Source organism: Rhinatrema bivittatum, chromosome 8 (genome assembly GCF_901001135.1).
Source record: "Rhinatrema bivittatum chromosome 8, aRhiBiv1.1, whole genome shotgun sequence".
Taxonomy (NCBI): Eukaryota; Metazoa; Chordata; class Amphibia; order Gymnophiona; family Rhinatrematidae; genus Rhinatrema; species Rhinatrema bivittatum.
Genome location: NC_042622.1, coordinates 170,096,382 through 170,115,444, shown reverse-complemented (window position 1 = coordinate 170,115,444; position 19,063 = coordinate 170,096,382). Strand labels below are relative to the sequence as shown.

At 50.0% G+C, this 19,063-nt stretch overlaps 1 protein-coding gene across 4 annotated transcripts in view; it reads right to left on the bottom strand.

The window, feature by feature from the left end:
• Nucleotides 1–19,063, bottom strand: part of ITGAE (integrin subunit alpha E) — a 151,868-nt gene that overhangs the window by 13,200 nt on the left and 119,605 nt on the right. For all 4 annotated transcript variants that reach the window (XM_029611310.1, XM_029611307.1, XM_029611309.1 and 1 more), the window contains 7 exons: nt 12,152–12,285; nt 11,789–11,937; nt 9,336–9,464; nt 6,112–6,182; nt 4,668–4,800; nt 943–1,044; nt 439–524 (listed from right to left, as the gene is read on the bottom strand). In XM_029611310.1, coding sequence (XP_029467170.1) covers nt 439–524; nt 943–1,044; nt 4,668–4,800; nt 6,112–6,182; nt 9,336–9,464; nt 11,789–11,937; nt 12,152–12,285 — 804 coding nt within the window. The remainder of the gene's footprint in view (nt 1–438; nt 525–942; nt 1,045–4,667; nt 4,801–6,111; nt 6,183–9,335; nt 9,465–11,788; nt 11,938–12,151; nt 12,286–19,063) is intronic.

Here is a 19,063-nt window from a genome sequence, read left to right as displayed (position 1 = left end):
CATGCAGGAAGTGAGGACATCGTTCCATGATCCTCTGTGCTTTGCATAATTTTTGCCTTTTTGGCTCCAGCACTTTCCACCTGCTCCTGTGGGCTTCTGGGACCAGGAGCCTTCATTCAGAACTATCAAGGGAGGGGGGGGGGGTTCCCCCTATCTTGTATTCCTATTCCAGGATAGGGGCTCCTTCTCAAACCCTGCAAGGATGGTCCCTAAATCTGGCCACTAGATGTCACCATTGCACAATGCCTGGGGCGCCCTCCTCACCTGGAGACTGTGTGCACCACCTCTGTAGCTTCCCCAACCCCAGCCGGAGCTGGGAATCTAACCCAGGTCCCCATGCATGCTGGGACAGCCCCACAATGCTTCTCGTCTATGCCATGTCTTTACTCAACCTCTCCTGCCAAACCTCGGCACTGGTGGTAATTCCACAGGATGTACCTGGTAACATTGATGCTTATTGTTGCTGTCGAGTCTGGATCTGTAAACTTGGCTTCATCTAATTGCCAGATCACCGAAAAATTTGCCTGCTCCGGAAGAAGAGATGGGAATTACTGATTTCTAGCCTAAATAAATCACATCTCATTATCTTTGTTAATGCCAAAATGCCTCTATCTAGTCTTCTCCAGATGCCCTAAACTGATGCTGAGATTAGAAGGTCTAGCAGTGAGCAGAGGTGGAAGGATGAATTTCAGTGAATAAGTTAGCTTTTTAGGATGACTTCAGCTTGCTGAGACAGGCATTACAGCTGCTGTATGGTCTATGAAAGGAAGTTCCTGGACTCCAGTCCTCCTCTGAACTTCATGCAACAGACCAAGACCATTTGCAAAATAAAACTGAACCGGCATTGGGACAGAGAAGCAGAAGAGCTGATCTGAAAGCAGGGCCCAGGAAAGGTACAGTCGAGCAGCAAACTCGCTAAAGGAAGAGAGAAAACGGACTTACCACTGATTTCTTGAAGACGGGGTGCCCGATCTTGCAGGTCATGGAGGAGAGGGAGGAGGTGACGGATACAGGCTTGGCACACACTGTGATGGGGGAGGGAGACTAGGGGAACACATCAGAAATCCTGTCAGTATGATACAGCAAGACCATGGCAGCAAGAAGACATTTCTGGGGCTGCCCTGATGCCATGCACTACCATGCAGCAGGAACTGAGTTCAAATCCTGGCTCAGCTCTTCCTCTGCCCTGGTCAGCTGGGGATGGGGAAGCCACAGAGGAAGCACTCATAGCCCCTGGGGGAGGGGCATCTCAGTCATTCAAAAGATTTGTGGGTAAAATCAGCTTTTCTGCACATAAATCTTTCCCTTTTGTCCGGGTAACTGCACAAAATTTATGTGGACAAAGTTCCCCAGACAAAAAGAGAGCAGGGCTGAGGTTGTGGCAGGGTTAAGCTAACAGATATAGCTGGATAATGCCTCCCTTCTACTTATACCAAACCTTTACAACTCCTAAAGAATGCCTCAGCATGCATCTTTACAACTTCCAAAATGAAAGACCATATCACACCAACACTTATGGAGCTACATTGGCTACCAATTAAATCGCGAATCCTTTACAAAACCTTATCCCTCATTCATAAAAGTATCTTAAATGAAAACTCCCACTGGATAAACCCTCCACTCCTTCCGCGCACCTCCACAAGACCAACTCGTTCCACCCATCAAGGAACGCTCCGCCTTCCTTCGATCAAATCTACCAAACTCACCTCCATAACTAAGAGGGCTGTTTCTCTGGCTGGCCCCACCCTATGGAACTCCATGCCTCCAGATTTACATACTGAAACCTCCACCCCTAAATTTAAAAAAAAAACTAAAACTTGGCTGTTTCTACAGGCCTTTCCCTCAAATACTACCCACCCAAATGAATAATGTACTGAAATTTTGCCTGACATGATCTGATTTTTCTTAAATTTCTCGAATTTTTGCATTTATACGGTATACCTTTGAACTTATGTAAATCTCTCTTTATATTTTTGAATTTTATGTAAATTTCCCCTCTTAATCAGTAACCTTGTCCTCACCCCCCAGCTTATTGTTTACCCATGACCAAGCTTCCCCCTTAAACCTCCTATCTCCTCCCACACATTCCCCCACTGAAAATCAACATACCTATTTAATCTATCTACCTTATAAATGGGCTCTGACCGACGGCCCGCAAATGCGCAGTAGAGAGCAGCTCTACCGCGCATGTGCGGGCCAGCACGTTGGTCAGAGCCGTGCGTAAAAAAATAAAAAAAAAATGGCGGTGGCGGTAGCGGGCGGCGGTAGCGGCAGCGGGCGGTGGCGGTAGCGGGCGGCGGTAGCGGCAGCGGGCGGTGGCGGTAGCGGGCGGCGGTGGCGGCAGCGGGCGGCGACAGCGGGCGGCGGCGGTAGCGGCCAGTAGCGAGGGAGGGAGGGACGGACTGAGTGGGAGGGAGGGACGGAGAGAGAGAGTGGGTGGGAGGGACTGAGTGGGAGGGACGGAGAGAGAGAATGGGTGGGAGGGAGTGAGTGAGGGGGGACTGAGGGAGAGGGAGTGAGTGGGACTGAGTGAGTGAGAGGGGGGGAGGGAGAGTGGGACTGAGTGAGTGAGAGGGGGGAGGGAGAGTGGGACTGAGTGAAAGGGAGAGGGGGGACTGAGAGGGAGGGAGGGAGTGGGACTGAGTGAGAGGGAGTGAGTGGGACTGAGTGAGAGGGAGTGAGTGGGACTGAGCGAGAGAGAGGGAGAGAGAGGGAGGGAGTGAGTGAGACTGAGTGGGAGGGAGGGAGGAGTGGGTGAGGGAGGGGGGGAGGAGGTGGTGAAGAGTGAGGGGAGAGAGAATGAGGGGGAGGTGAGAGACAGAGGGATGTAGCCCGTTTTAACGGGCTTAACGGCTTGTACTGTATATATTGTATCTGTTTACAACTATTAACTTCCTAGTTAACCTTTATTGTTCCTTGTAAAGGCTATGCCTGCGTGACAGATTCGATTCCGCAGAGTTCCCTGGTGTGTGACCCGGTTTAAATGACTTAAGAAAGGAACTTCAATAGAAAAAAAAAATCAACTTCTGAGCGAGAGAAAGAGAGAGAGAGAGAGAGACTAACTTTCCTTCTGCCCTATCCTTCCTTGCTGCTCTTCCCCTGCCCACCTCTCACCACTTTCTTGCCTGCTCCCCTCTCCCCCACCCTGTTCATTATATTTTCTACCTGCTTCAGTTATTTGTAAACCGGCATGATATGCCCTATGAATGTCGGTATATTAAAAGTTTCATAAATAAATAACTAAATAACTATAATGCACTTATAGTAGGTAGGTATTTATACCTCTATATGAGGCCCACCTAGCTACTCGTGGTGAGATGTAGGTATTAGTGTAGGGGTTAGGGGCCACTTTGACATTCAGAGTGTGACGTACGAACAGAACAGTGCACTCTTGTGAATATTTGATGACCTTCGGAGTAAGGAAACTCACCCAAAGATGAGATTTGTGCAGTGTTCTCTCAACCTAGCTTGATGTTACCCAGGTAGAGAGTCCATCAAGCTAGGTTGAGAGAACACTGCACAAATCTCATCTTTCTCATCTCTCTCTCTCTCGCAGGAATTACAACAATTCTGGTACTAAGTGTTTGCAGTAAAATCTATGCAAAGCCCTTTGTGATAAACAGCCTATTACCATAAAACATGTCCCTTTTCCTATCACATGTGATATTTAGTGCATTTTGATAAATCCAGGCCAAAGTTAGGACTGTGAGTTTTCCCACCAGAATTGTGCATGCAAAATAGTCAGAAAGCTCACTGGCCAAAGTTTAGTCCTATTCCCAGGACAGCTCCATCTATGCCCCTTTTTGTCCAGATAAATTTTGTGCACCCAAAATGTTGCTTGTACAAAATGTATGTGGTCGGCGGGATAAAATACTCAAAAGTCAAAAAGTTACCCACATGGAGACTTTCACTATTGATCTCCTGATATCCAGTACCACTTTACCAGTAGATATGTCTGAATACTGCCCAGGTGCTCTCCTACATAAGCACAGACACTAACAGTGTGAGTGGGTGGTATAGTGGGGCTGTGCACCTCGTTCCTTTAATCCAGCTTGAGTTGACCCACTGACACTGGCCTCTACTATATACTTAATAATAAAATAAAATATGGCAGTTCCTGATGCACCTCTAAGGGTGTATGTGTTAGTGGGAAAGGGAATCTTGTATTCAGCAACTAAACTACCAATTCATCATCAAGCAGCTTGGAATTAGTCAGGGGAGCCTAAACCTCTCAATCCAGTGACAAGTAACATTCTGCTCAGACTGTAGTTTTAATGGCAGGATTCCGACATGTCGAAGGGCGATGCCATGGGATGTCACAGATGTGAATGGTGTGTGGTCTGGAGTAAGGTCAAAGATCAAGGAGTACCTGTGGTACTGCACTAGGTAGGGAGCAATGGACAGACCAGACAGGCATCATAGTGTTAATCTATCTTCCCGTGAGTCTATCGCCCTCGCAGAAAAGGCAAGGTTGAGGGATACGGGAGTTTCTTGTGTCATGATCCGGTCCTTTCAGGATATAATGATAGGATTTGCTTTTACAAACTTTCTAACTAAGGCCTCCTTGGAATGAACACACGGAGAGTTCCCTGGCAAAGAATGAGCATCTACTGACTTCTGAAGAAATTACTCGTCTTCCCACTTCTGTCGGTAACCAAACTCCTCACCTCCAGAATCTTTCTGAACTGCAGATTCTTAGGGTACATCATTAACAGGGTCGTCAGGTAAGAATCATCTCCCGTGTTGGCCAGAGACAGATCCATAGTTAAGTCCTTGGTGAGCCCCACCCGCAACTCCTCCCTGGAAGCCGATATGAAGAATGTAATCAGTTAGTCATTACAGAGGTACAGAAAGACCTCCATTCTTGCACTGGAGGCACTGCCAAAGGAAGCATTGGATCCCCTGTCCACACAGAAGCCCAATCAAACATAGCCACACGCACAGCAGACGAAGAGTTGGCAGTGGAGAAGCCTGGGCAGGAGATTCCTTGGAGAAGGGGGCGCAAGTTACATTTTCAGATTCCAAAGGAAATAAAGAACAACATTGGCCAGAAAATAAACAAACGGGGGTAGATATTCAAAGCTGGCTGTTTAAATACCTTAGCTGGTTAGAACGTCCGATGTATATTCAGTGGCATGGCAAAGCTGGAGAATATACTCGTATATGTGCGTACTTCACCAGATACGTCTACCCAGCTAAGTTTAGACCTGCTTTCTGGGGCGTCTAAACTTAAGACGTGAACTCATCCAGTTAACTGAATATTGGTATTTATCCGTATAAGTTATACAGCTAACTCGCTCCACCCCCCGATCTGCCCAGTACACACTCACTTTTTATGCATGCGACTTTTAACCATAGAAGGAACTTATATGGCTATGTGGTGGCCGCTGAATGCAGGGGCATATTCAGCCACTGCTACTTAGCTGCATAAGTCCTGCTTATCCGGGTAAATAGCACTGCATGCGGTTTGAATATCTATCCCACAGGATACACAGAGATAGCCATGAGTTACACACAGATATGCCTAGGACAGCCATGAACTTTACAAACACACAGGATATGCAAAGGTAGCCATGAGTTACATGCAAATACGTACATAGAGAGGCATGAGTGATATATCACAATACACAAATGGTCTTCATTCTGCTATAACCAAGTTGCAGTCTGAGACATATGACCACAAAGCTGGACAATCCTACCCAAAGCCTGCAATTTTGAGGATCTACTGATAGCCCCAATCCCTCTCATTAAGGTAACAGGGATTTTGCATAGGGATTTGGGGGGGGGGGGGGGAGGAACCTGTGGGAAATGTCCTGAAGTTTTGGCATTCTGCATAACTTTACCCTGACTGGTCACACTTCACCAAAGGACAGCAATACACTTTAACCCTTCAGTGGCTAGACTCAGACAAAAGTAAGGACTTGTAGGGTTAATCCTTTGTCCGTGAGTGCTGAAGCCTTCTGGACCATGTCTGCATGCAGGAGGCAAAGGGCTGAATGGGTCTAGGATGGCCCCATGAGTGCCACAATGAGTAAACCAATCCTAGACAGGATAGACTGAGGATTCAAACCAAGCCAGAGCAGGAGTAGAACCTGCAAAGCAGAAACTTACTCTGACAAGTGCGTCGTAAGCTTCAAGTCAGCAACACATATCGTCTTGTTACAGTTTCTCTTGTAGGGCAGCTGAAAGGACAAGAAGCAGAAATCCAGATAGCATTCATGGCATCCCTTTGTTTTGTCTTCTGAGACAGTCTGACCGACACCCTGTGCAGGCTCGCACCATCGCTTCCCAACCACCAGAGTAAATAAGCCAAAATCATTCCAGCTGCCGCTCCTGTTAGGAACGCCACTTTATTTATTTAAAAATATGCATAACCCCTACCATGCTCCAGAAGTTCAGAGCAGGGTGCAACCAACACATAAATGAAAATGCTCAAACACACGAGGGAACAGCTGGGCCATACTACAATCTTCGACTATGGATCCCATTCACCAGTGTTGGGCTATAGAGAAGGATGAGCCCCAGCCTCCGGAACACCGAGTTTGCCGCTACACAGACCTATCGCTCTGGGGGAACCAGAAGGTGGGCTGGAGAGAAACGTCACAAGGATTTATAGACCTGACTTAGACTGGGGAAGCATGCAACGCCCCTTCTACCCTCCTTCTAGCACAGAAACCCAGGTCCACTCGAAGTGACAGAGCAAGTCCTGGTTTTGTCCTTTTGCATGCCTGGAGCTGTAGTTCACATTTTTAGGGAAATCAGAACCACTTCAGTCTAATAATATTCTGGGGGGGGTAATTAATTCTAAGGAGGAGGGGCATATCAGCCGTCAATCACACTTTTATTTGGGCCACCAATAAAGCTTTTATACCAAGAACCTCTCTGGGCCTCTGTGCTTCTCCTCACATAAATACCATGAAGTCCATATGCAAAATTTCAGAAAGTATCTGCATAAATATGCGCCAAACGGTGTTGTCACAATTAAAAAGCCACCTTGGGGATTCCTTTATGATAATCAAGCACACACAGGGGACTGAAGAAATTTACAGTCAGATAAGTGCAGTTTTTGGATATCTTTCATAGTGGTGTTTTAGCAAAATGTTGAAGTTTTTTTTAAAGAACAATTGTTTTGAATGGTTCTCCAATAAGCCTTCGCTGCTTGAGCGCCCAAATTGGACGTGCGTTCATGCACCTTCGCTGGCGGGGCTGCTGGAAGCCGCTTTCGCCGCCGGCTGCCCCCGGGAGGCAGGGGAGCCGCGGTGGGCGCCTCGGGAGGAGGGGAGAGAGGACTGGGGCTGCTGGAAGCATGCAGTAAGTTTACTTTTGTTACAATTTCTATTTGCTTTAATAACATGTTGAGTCGATTTTCGCCCTGCGCCTTGCTTCGGGAGGGGGGGAGAGAGGACTGGCAATCCCTGATGCCCGAGCGTAGGAGAACCATCCACTTCCTGGTACCTGTCATTTGAAATGACATTTGAAATGACAGGTACCAGCGCACCCAGGATACTGAGGTGATACTGTATAGGCGCTGTATAGCGCTCTATACAGTAAAATGGATTGCGTTTCATGGACGCGGTTTGGACGCGGCTTGCATTTCCATGCCATTTAAATACTGTATCGAGCGGTATGTAATCCGAACTGTGCGCGCGGCAAACGAGCGGGCGCCCGGCACTGCCGCACTTTTTCTTACCCGCCCTTACTATATCGGCCTGCTTCACAGGTCCTCTGAAATGTCTTGTGATCGTGCCATGATGAGTTCCCACTAAGTTTTATGGTGAAGACCAAACTCAAAACCTTTTTGGATCTTTGTCTACCACAGGATACCCAAGCTCAGTCATGCAGATTTACTCTGCAGGGTGGTTTACTTGTTACCCAATTATTAAGTAATAATTAAGTCAATTAATTGTGCTATGGAAACTATTTCTCACACACACTGATCCTGAATTAGTTCTATTGTTCTTGCTTTGTGCATTATTGTCTCTCAAGAAACACAGAATTGTTTAATTTTACCCTTTGCATTGCATAAGACTGGTTTCAATTGAACCAGGGCATCATGGTAAGAACTTGTAATTCTGCTTATTATTCTCAGCACTGTAGCCTGGTCTCCAAGAACACACCCAGGGGCCCACACCTGAGTTATTTCTGACTATGTTGTGTCGGCAGAGAGGGGCGGAGTTAGTACACTCCAAGTCCACATGTTCTGATGTGAGAGAAGGTCTGATTTCCGTAAGCGACTATCTTTGACAGCTCTGCATTATATAATATTCATTTCAGTAGATGTGCTGATGCCAAAAAAGACAGCAAGGGTTCAAACAGACTTTCCCAGAGAGCAATTATCAGGCAATGAGGGGGAGGGGGTGTGTGTGTAGGAGTGGAGGAATAGCCTAGTGGTTAGAGCAATGGGCTATGAACCAGGAGACCAGGGTTCAAGTCGCATGCTTGCTCCTTGTGACCTTGGGCAAGTCACTTTACCCTCCATTGTCTCAGGTACAAACTTAGATGGTAAGCCCTCTAGGGATAGGGAAATACCTCCAGTACCTGAATTTAATCCACTTTGAAGTGCTGAAAAAAAGTGGAATATAAAAACAAATAAATACATAATGCTGAGGTGAGGTACAAGCAGCTATGCACATCCCACACACCAGGGGCAGCTCAAGACAATCTGCTGCCTGAGGTGAGGGATGAGATGGTGACCTGCCCCCTCACACATACACACTCTGTTTCACTGATATGCTCTAAGACCCTCTATCTCCCCCACCCCCCCCATACATAAGCTCTTACTCCCCCAGATTCTCTCATCCTTGCACCCAGGCAAGCTCCGGTTCATTTCTCACTGCTCCCCTCCACCTTCCAGGCAGGCACCCATTCATTCACCCACCCACACACAGGCTCTCACCAACACACACACATACACAAGGTCTCCCACAGGCTCACACACCCATCTAACCAGGCAGACAGTAATCCACCTAGAGGACCTAGACTTTTTTTTCAGCCACTGTGTCCCCCTCCTCTCTTAGGTCACCGGTCTTGAGGCAGCAGGAAATGACATCGGGAGAAACGAGACTCCTGCTGCCCGGGGTTGTCACTGAGTGGACCGGGCAGGGGTTTGGTTTATCCCTGCCCGATCCAATGTTTGACATTGGAGGCAGGGTGAGATGGCGGCTGGGGTAGAGGTGTTTGGAGGGCACTTTTTGCCATTCCAAAATTCTGCTGCTTGAGGCTGCCGCTTCACCCTGCTTCATGATAAAACCGCCCCTGCCCCCCCCCCCCCCCCCCCCCCCCCCCCACATACACACACACAGACACACTCTCTCTTGCTCTGGTTTCTTCTTTACCTGAAAGGAAGCTTGAGTAGGTTCACTCTTATCCAGAAAGGGAGCAGGAAGATCCCGCATCTCGTCTGTGTTCTCTAGGGAGTAGCTGACAGTGATGGTGATGTTGGTGAAACAGTCCTGGTCACAGGGCTGCAACAGCACAGAAGTAAATGCAGCACACTATTACATTTGGGGCTTTTCTTCACTCCTCTCCCTGCCTGTGTAACTTTCTATTCAGCTATCTCAGTATGATTCAGGGACGGCAAAACCACCATCTGAAGCAGGCAGGGTGTAGGCCTACATTTCAGTAAGTGCATTCTTAAACATTTTAGGAATTAAATAGTCAGAATACCTCATGGTCACTTTCTTTTCCATGGGACTACTGACCCCCAAAGAGCATCACTAAGCCTGCAGCTTCAGGAAGCAGCCCTGGGATGGTCCTTCTGTAGAATTACTCAGGTCTAAACTGCTCTGATGTTACACAGAGAAGATTACACACACAGAAGGCAACACATAGATTCCTGGTTTAGAAATCTCCCTGCCAAGCATATTTGAAAATGTAAAGGTCCATATTCAAAGTGCCAGTGAGCGGATAAGTTATTCAGTGGGACGTATCTGTATTAGGACCAGACCTACCTGCATAATTTAAGCTATACAGCGCTATCAGTGCTGGCGGGATAAAGTCTTACTATGCCCTGGACACCATTTCCAGCATCTACATGGTCAGGCAAAATTTACCCACTTTGCAGGACAGGGAGGGTAATTTAAGATTTATCCAACTAACCTCTAAACTGGACAATTTTAAAAAGAATGCGCCTGTGCCCATAAGCGTGCGTATCGGTGCGTGAGTGGAGAGACGCTGCAATTTTATATCATGCCTACCAGTATGCGCATATCATTTAAAATACCCCTCCCGTGTGCGCGTAATCTTAAGCAGCGGCTTAAGCGAATGTCCGGCACCTATTTCCACTAGGGCAGTAGCGGTTCTCACGCGCCCACGTAGGCGGATTTTAAAACACGCTCGCGCGAGGGGAAAAAACAGTTTCTTCCAATTAGACCGCCAGTTTGTCCAGTTGATATTGAGGTCTTCAAGACCCCCTCTGGTTCTTCATCCTGTAAGCCCCCCCCCCTCCCCACTTGACCCCGAATCCTCAGGCTGTGCTGAAAAAGCCCTAAAACTGGAGATCTCCAGACTTGCTCCTCATCAGGGCCAGCAGTAAAGTTCCGCGGATAACACACAGGCGTGCGCCACGGTCAGCTTTTTTAAAATGTGGAGTTACGCGCATAAGGCTTGGCCCCTGACCCAGATTGCCCATGCCCCGCCCCTTTCCTGCCTCCTTATTCTTGACGCGTGTATGGGTATCCATGTGTGCGCATATTTCACGGCTTCTTAAAATTTGCATTGCTCGCGCGTGGCCCACATACGTGCGCACGTGGCCGCTTTTGTGCAAGCAACGCTTTTAAAATCTATCTCATAATTAGCCAGACAAATGTTTTGAATAGGGACCACCAGCAAACAAGAACCAAAAGTTGAAAGGGATTCTAAGAAAGAGTCAAATCATCTGTCTGCGGGTATTAGGCTGCACACTTCACCCCTAATTATCACTAGGACAGAGGCATTGTGGGCTGTCCTGGTGCCCTAACACTGGGAAGATCCCTAGTAAGATCCTCAAGTCCAGTCATCTGCCCCCCAGGCTTGCTGGTACTGCCATTGCTCCAGAGGCAAATGGGGAGCGAGTCCAGGTCACTGCTCAAGGGTGGCTCCTAGTGGCCATATTTAGGGAATGATCAATGCGGGGTTCCAGAAGGAAGCTTGGTGCGTGGTCCCCAGCTGAGAAATGTCACTGAGATGACTAGATGAGGTAAGTTGTGCATTGGAGATTATAAAGTAAAGGAAACATCCCTGGGCAGTTGTGGAGGAAGGCTTGGGGTGCCAGAATCCCAGCCCTGGTTCCAGTTGAGCTGGAGGCCGAAAAGAGGAAGAGAAGGGCGACCAAAATGATAAAGGGGATGGAACAACTCCCCTATGAGGAAAGGCTGAAGAGTTTAGGGCTGTTCAGCTTGGAGAAGAGACGGCTGAGGGGGATATGATAGAGGTCTACAAAATTATGAGAAGACAAGAATGGGTAAACGTGAATCGATTATTTACCCTTTCAGATACTAGAAGGACTAGGGGGCAGTCCATGAAGTTAGCAAGTTTAAAACATTTAAAAGTTTAAAACATTTAAAACAAATTGGAGAAAATTATTTTTCACTCAATGCACAATTAAGCTCGGGAATTCATTTCCAGAAGATGTGATTAGGGCAGTTAGTGTACCTGGGTTTAAAAAAGGTTTGGATAGGTTTCTGGAGGAGAAGTCGCAGGATGCTGGAGTTGATGGACCCTCGGTCTGACCCAGTATAGCAACTTCTTATGTTCTTATGTAGGAGGGTCCAGAAAAGAGGCAAGGGAGGCAGAGAACTGCATGACTTACCAGGACAGTGAGCGAGTGCACTGCACAATACGACTCTGTGATCCTCAGCTTTTCTTCCTTACTGTGCTCTCTGCTCTCAAAGGTGATGCGTTTCTGCTCCATAGTCACATCTAACTCCAGTCTATAGGTGATGTAAGATTTCTGAATGTCTGCAACAGGAACATAAGAATCCTGAAAGAGCTGTAAGGAGCCCCCTCTAGTGGCAGGAAAGGAGGCTCACAGCAGCTCAGTGATGCTTAGATGCTGGATGCAGCTCTGCTTCATGACCTGAATCCTTTCTCTACCCCCACCCTAACACAGGCAAGAAATGCAGGACACAGCTGATCCAACATTGAATTAAGATGTTCATTCTTATGGCATTACCTCGCTCCTTGTCGCTGAAAGGGGACAGAATTTTGAAGCAGAGCTGTGCTTGGATTGTGTTGTCCACGGGCCAGATGAGCACTTTATCTGGAGAAAAGATCAGCTCAGCCTTGAGCTTAATGACCGGCCTCGATCTAGAGGTGAAAACACAATAGTCAGTGTTCCGGGCTTTACTTCCAGGACTGATGAGAAAAGAAAAAATGCAAAATGGTTTCAAGCTGGAAAACTAAGACCTGATGCGGAACAGGAGTTTGGATAGACAGAAAGGGCAACAGCAGAATATGATAAATAGCGGCAGAAAAAGATCAAACTGCTCCATCCACTCTGCCCAGCTGAGATTCTTTCACTCAACCCAACACCAGCTGCCCATCCCCATGTCTTTTATCTGAACCTCACAGCCCTCCCCATCAGTTCCAAGCAAGCCCGGAATCTGTTACAGTACCGGCCTCCACCACCTCCACTAATGGGCCTTGTCATCTTCCTCTGTGAGTCTTACAAGACCAGCACCCAGGTTCCCTTCCAAGTCTTGTTACTTGGCTGTCTAATAATCCACACAGTTATCAAAGTTTACAAAGCAAATGTCCAAAACATCTTGCCTCCCCATGCTCACTGACGTTTGGGTTTTAACCACGTCACTCCATACAGGTTTCCCCAGTTCCTTCTTGGAAGCCCAATGCAGCCATACCACCGCTGCTCCATGCAGGTTACCCTTTGGCTACCTCTATGTTCTGTGGTGCCACTAGGTCAATCGAGAGCTCTAGTCTAAGAACTCAGACATAAGCAAGCTAAGTTCTAGAACAGATGTCCAAGTATCTGTATCAAGCATTCTAGGATCCGTATTACGATCTGAAATTATGGAAGAGTCATTCCATGACTGAATACTGAGACCCCAAGGTCTGCTGTAACTGAATTGCAGTAAAAGACTTGACTTTCCTTCTTTTCCGCAGCAGATTCCCCTGACTGGAATGACTCCTAAAGGAAAATTGGTTCTTACCTGCTAATTTTCGTTCCTGTAGTTCCACAGATCAAATAGAAACAGCCTAACTTCTGTTTATTCGCTGCCTTGGATTTAAAGGGGCCAGCGCGGGAAAACACAAGACTGCTCCCGGATGACGTCAGACGCTGCAGGGCTATTTAAACCCTGCAGCTGGAGCCTTCCCTTGCCTTGCAACAAGGTTCGCTCCTTGGAGTAACTAGTTGCGTTCCTGATTCCTGCTTCCTGACGTCTGATTCTCAGCTTCCGACCCTTGCTTGTCCTCCAATTCCGTCTTCTGCTTCCACCCCTGGTTCCGGCGTTGTCTTCTGATTCCTGGCTCTCGACCTAGCTTCGTCTCTGACATTGATTCCTGCTTCCGTCCTGGGTATTGGCATTGACATCTGACCTCTGGCCCCTGATCTTGGCTCGCCCCTGGACTCCGGCTTCATCTTCTCCCGCTGCTACAGGTATCTGCTCATCTGCCACCGAGGCCTCACCTAAGTCCCAGCGGCTCAGGTTCTCGCGGGCTTCCTAGGGTGAAGTCTCTTCCGACCCCCGGTCGTCATGTCTTCTCGCAGAACTGCTCCTCTGGCCCTTGGTCGCATAGGGTCCACCTAAGTCCGAGAGGTCCGGGTTCCTTCGGGCTCCTCCTGGGGGAACCTCGGACTTCCAGCGGTGAAGACATCCTCAAGCCTCTCCTCAGCGCCGCCTGCCGGCCGTCCCATCATTGTGGGTATATTCCACCCTATCCCACAGGGTTTGGCCGGTCCAAGGGTCCACAACCCCAACAGTTTGCAAGGCCATGGACCCGGCGGATCTCACAGGCCTGAAAGCCATCCCGGGCATTGCTCAGAAGCTGCAGCAGCAACAGATTTGCCTCGATTCTCTGATGGCAACAGTACAGAGATTAGCGGACCGTGTCGATAGAGCCGCCGTTGCCAGCCCCTCGGTGCCAGGAGCTGGGCTCATTTCCGGGCCAACCGTACCAGTACAGATGCCTGCACCCTCGCGTTATTCCGGGGATGAAAAGTCGTGTCCAGGGTTCCTAAACCAGTGCTACATTCGCTTCAATCTGCTGCCGGCCCAGTTTCCCACAGACCAGGTCAAGACGAGTTACATTATTTCCCTGCTGGATGGGAGGCCCTTGGCTTGGGCCTCATCCCTCTGGGAGCGCCAGGACCCTCGCTTGGCCAATTTGGTTCACTTCGTCAAATCCTTTCGTCGGGTATTCGATGAGCCTTCCCGTGGTCCCACGGCCATGTCTGAACTACTCCGGCTACGGCAGGGGAATCGTCCCCTGGAGGAGTACGCTGAGGAGTTCCAGACCCTCGCCACCGAGCTGAATTGAAGAGCCGATAGCTTGCACGGCATATTCTTGGAGGGGCTCTCACCACGGCTTCAGAACGAATTGGCGGCCAGAGATCTCCCGGACGACCTCAACGAACTTATTGATTTGGCCGGTCGTGTGGACCGCCGCATTCAGCGTCGATTCCGGGAGAGGAGATCCACTCGGGGATTTGCTGGTCCTGGGGCCACACCCCCTTGTGCCAGGCAATCTCCCCTCGCTCCTCCTAAATCCCAGGGTGAAGAACCCATGCAGCTGGGCCGAGGTCCCATTTCCCAAGAGGAGAGGAGAAGGCGTCGGTCCCAGGGCCTGTGTCTCTACTGCGGGGGCAAAGGGCATTTCCTGGCCCGTTGTCTCGATCATCTGGGAAACGCCCGAACCTAGAGACTATCGGGGAGTTAACTCTAGGCAACAGCACCTCTACCTCCCCATGTACTGTTCCGGTAACCTTGGGCCTCCCTGAGGGGGGGTTCGACACCTTGGCCCTGCTTGACTCCTGAGCCGGGGGGAACGTCATCCTCCGAGACCTAGTACAGCAACTCCAGCTTGAGGTCCAACCTCAGGAACCACCCATACAGGTGTCCTCAATTCAGGGGACCCCACTCCCAGGTACCATCTCCACTCGGACTCGCTCACTTACGCTACGTGTCGGCCTCCTACACACCGAGGAGATCTCTTTCCACATTTTGGAGAAATCCATACATCCCGTTATCTTAGGCATGCCATGGCTGCGGAAGCACTCGCTTGTGATTAATTGGGACTCCCTCCAGATTACGTCCTGGGGTCCAACCTGCTTCAATGAGTGTCTATCTGCCCATTCTCAACCACTTCTTCCACTCTTAACTGCGTCCCTAGCGATACCGCTGCAGTACCACGCCTTCCAAGATGTCTTTTCTAAAGAGAAAGCCGAACCACTCCCCGAGCATCGGCCCTTTGACTGTGCGATCAACTTGATCCCGGGCTCCATTCCATCCCGCGGACGGGTATACCCACTATCCCTCCCGGAGACCCAGGCCATGTCCGCTTATATTAAGGAAAACTTGGATCGAGGCTTCATCAGACCATCAAACTCTCCGGCCAGAGCCGGGTTCTTCTTCGTAGGCAAGAAAGATGGGTCTCTTCGACCCTGTATTGACTACTGCGGTCTGAACAGCATTACACGGCGTGATCGCTATCCACTTCCCTTGATTCCTGAACTACTGGATCGCCTACAAGGAGCCAAAGTCTTCACTAAGTTGGACCTCCGAGGGGCATATAACCTGGTGAGAATCCGTCCCGGAGACGAGTGGAAGACCGCGTTTAACACAAGAAACGGCCATTACGAATACCTTGTCATGCCTTTCGGGCTCTGCAATGCCCCGACTGTGTTCCAAAACTTCATGAATGAGGTACTCAGAGAGATGCTGCACACCTCGGTGATTGTTTACTTAGATGATGTGCTTATATACTCCAAGGATCTAGAGACTCACCGTCAAGAAATGCCAATTTGATCAACAGTCACTACCCTTCCTAGGGTACATCGTATCCTCCGCAGGCTTCCATATGGACCCCGAGAAGGTTGCCGCCATCAAGAACTGGCCACAACTGGTAGGAATTAAGGCGCTACAACGCTTCCTTGGCTTTGCCAACTTTTACCGGCAATTTATCCCACACTACTCCAGCCTGGTGGCTCCGCTGACGGCCCTTACCAGAAAGGGAGCGATGCCAGGAAGTGGCCGCCCGCCACCATACAAGCCTTCCAGGAGCTCAAGAGTGTCTTCCTTCACGACACCTTCCTCCGACACCCGGATCCTCAACGCCAATTCATTGTAGAGGTCGACGCCTTCGATGTGGCGGTCGGAGCCGTCCTTAGCCAGCTATCCAAGAATGGTAAATTACTACCATGCTCTTATTTTTCGCATAAGTTTTCCCCCGCAGAGAGGAACTACGGCATAGGGGACAAAGAATTACTGGCCGCCAAACTAGCCTTCGAGAAATGGCGCTAATGGTTGGAGGGGGCCCAACACCCAATAGTCGTTTACACAGACCATAAGAACCTGGAGTACCTGTGCCGCGCCCAGCACCTTAATCCCCGACAGGTGCGTTGGTCCCTCTTCTTCAGCCGGTTCAATTTTTCCCTCCATTACAGACCGGCAGCTAAGAATGTTCGGGCAGACGCCCTCTCCCACACCTCGGTGACGGATGATACCATCGACACGCCCCAATACATCCTGGACCCAGCTAAAGTTCTCGTAGCCACATCCGAAGTGGTCCACACGGGTAAGACGGTAGTTCCCACTCGCTCACGGAAAAAGGTATTGGCATGGGCCCACGACTCTCTGACTGCAGGGCATCCAGGGATGGCCCGGACTCTAGAACTCTTGACTGAGTTCTATTGGTGGCCGCGGGTCAAGGAAGACGTTTGTCTCTATGTCAGTCATGTCCTACCTACGCCCAACAGAAACCTTTACAGGGCCGCCCCTGGGGGCTCCTTCAACCACTTCCCATACCTACGGAACCATGGACCCACTTGTCCACAGATTTTATTGTGGCATTACCCCCCTCAGATGGGAAGACTGTGATCTGGGTCATGGTCGATCGATTCTCAAAGATGGCCCATTTTGTGCCGCTTGCTAAGCTGCTTACAGCACCAGAGTTGGCCAACCTGTTTACCCAGCATATCTTTTGACTGCACGGACTCCCGCTGCACATTACTTCCGACCGAGGCCCTCAGTTTACGGCAAAATACTGGAGGGCTCTTTGCAAAAAATTTGGAGTACAACTGGATTTAACCACCGCTTTTCATCCCCAGAGCAACGGTCAAGCCGAACGTACCAATCGAATAATAAAGACCTTCCTCCGAGCCTTCGTCGGAGATCTCCAAAACGACTGGGTCGCTCTCTTACCCTGGGCAGAGTTCTCTTATAATCACTATAAACACTCTGCAACCCTCCAGTCCCCATTCCAATTGGTCTATGGGAGGTCTCCCAAGCCTCCATTGCCACTACCTTTGATAGTGCCGTCCCCAGCAGCGCAACTGACATCCTGTCAACTACACCATCTCTGGCGCTCCACCCAGGAGAAACTTCGTCGGACATCTGCCAAGTTCTTGGTAAGAAGACCCGCTCCGGTCTTCTTACCAGGAACCAAGGTATGGTTGAGTACCAAAAATATTCAGCTGCGCATCCCTTCCATGAGGTTGGCACCCCGCTATATCGGTCCCTTTACTGTGGCCAAACGCGTTGGGGCAGTGTCCTACAGGCTACGGTTGCCATCCACCTTGAGGATCCATAATGTCTTCCACGTCTCCCTACTCAAGCTGGTGGTCCTTTCTCAATTCCAGACCAAGCCTCCGGAACCATCTGTCGCTACCGCTGAACAAGGCAAGACGTATACGGTGAAAGACGTCTTAGACGTTCGTTTCCATTGCCATAGGTGGGAGTACCTCCTCTCCTCGGAGGGTTACGGTCCCGAAGAAAACTCCTGGGAGCCTTCAACGCATATCCTGGACAAGGGTCTCCTCCGCCAGTTCCATTTGGATCACCCAGCCAAACTGACACCCCCCGGGAAGAGGGCGTAGGAGGGGGGTTACTGTTGCGGTCCCGGGTCGGGCCCCGGGACCTACACTCACCATCGCCTCGGTCCGGACTATTGCCACCTCCGGTGGGCCTGCACAGACCTCAGACGCGGCGCTCCCACTTCGGAGGAGAAGCAGGCATCGCCCCGCGTCTGGCCCCACCCCCTAGGCGTGCTCGCATGCTGGGGCCTTGGATTTAAAGGGGCCAGCGCGGGAAAACACAAGACTGCCCCCGAATGACATCAGACGCTGCAGGGCTATTTAAACCCTGCAGCTGGAGCATTCCCTTGCCTTGCAACAAGGTTCGCTCCTTGGAGTAGCTAGTTGCGTTTCTGATTCCTGCTTCCTGACGTCTGATTCTTGGCTTCCGACCCTTGCTTGTCTTATGACTCCGTCTTCTGCTTCCACCCCTGGTTCCGGCGTTGTCTTCTGATTCCTGGCTCTCGACCTAGCTTCGTCTCTGACACTGATTCCTGCTTCCATCCCAGGTATTGGCATTGACATCTGACCTCTGGCTCCTGACCTTGGCTCGCCCCTGGACTCCGGCTTCGTCTTCTCCCGCTGCTACAGGTATCCACTCATTTGCCACTGAGGCCTCTCCTAGTCCCAGCGGCTTGGGCCCTCACGGGCTCCTCCCGGGGGGGCCGCGGGCTTCCTAGGGTGAAGTCTCTTCCGACCCCCGGTCATCGTGTCTTCTCGCAGAACTGCTCCTCTGGCCCTTGGTCACATAGGGTCCACCTAAGTCCGAGAGGTCCGGGCTCCTACGGGCTCCTCCTGGGAACTCAGACTTCCAGCAGTGAAGGCATCCTCAAGCCTCTCCTCAGCGCCGCCTACCAGCTGTCCCATCATTGTGGGTATATTCCACCCTATCCCACAGGGTTTGACCAGTCCAAGGGTCCACAACCCCAACAGGAAGGCCATCTGGGGGACGACTACACAGCCCATTCAGGACCGGATCCACCCCCTCCAAATCAAACTCCTCCTGAGGAACCTTAACTCCCAGCACCTGAATAGCCTGAGGAATTAATGGAGCGA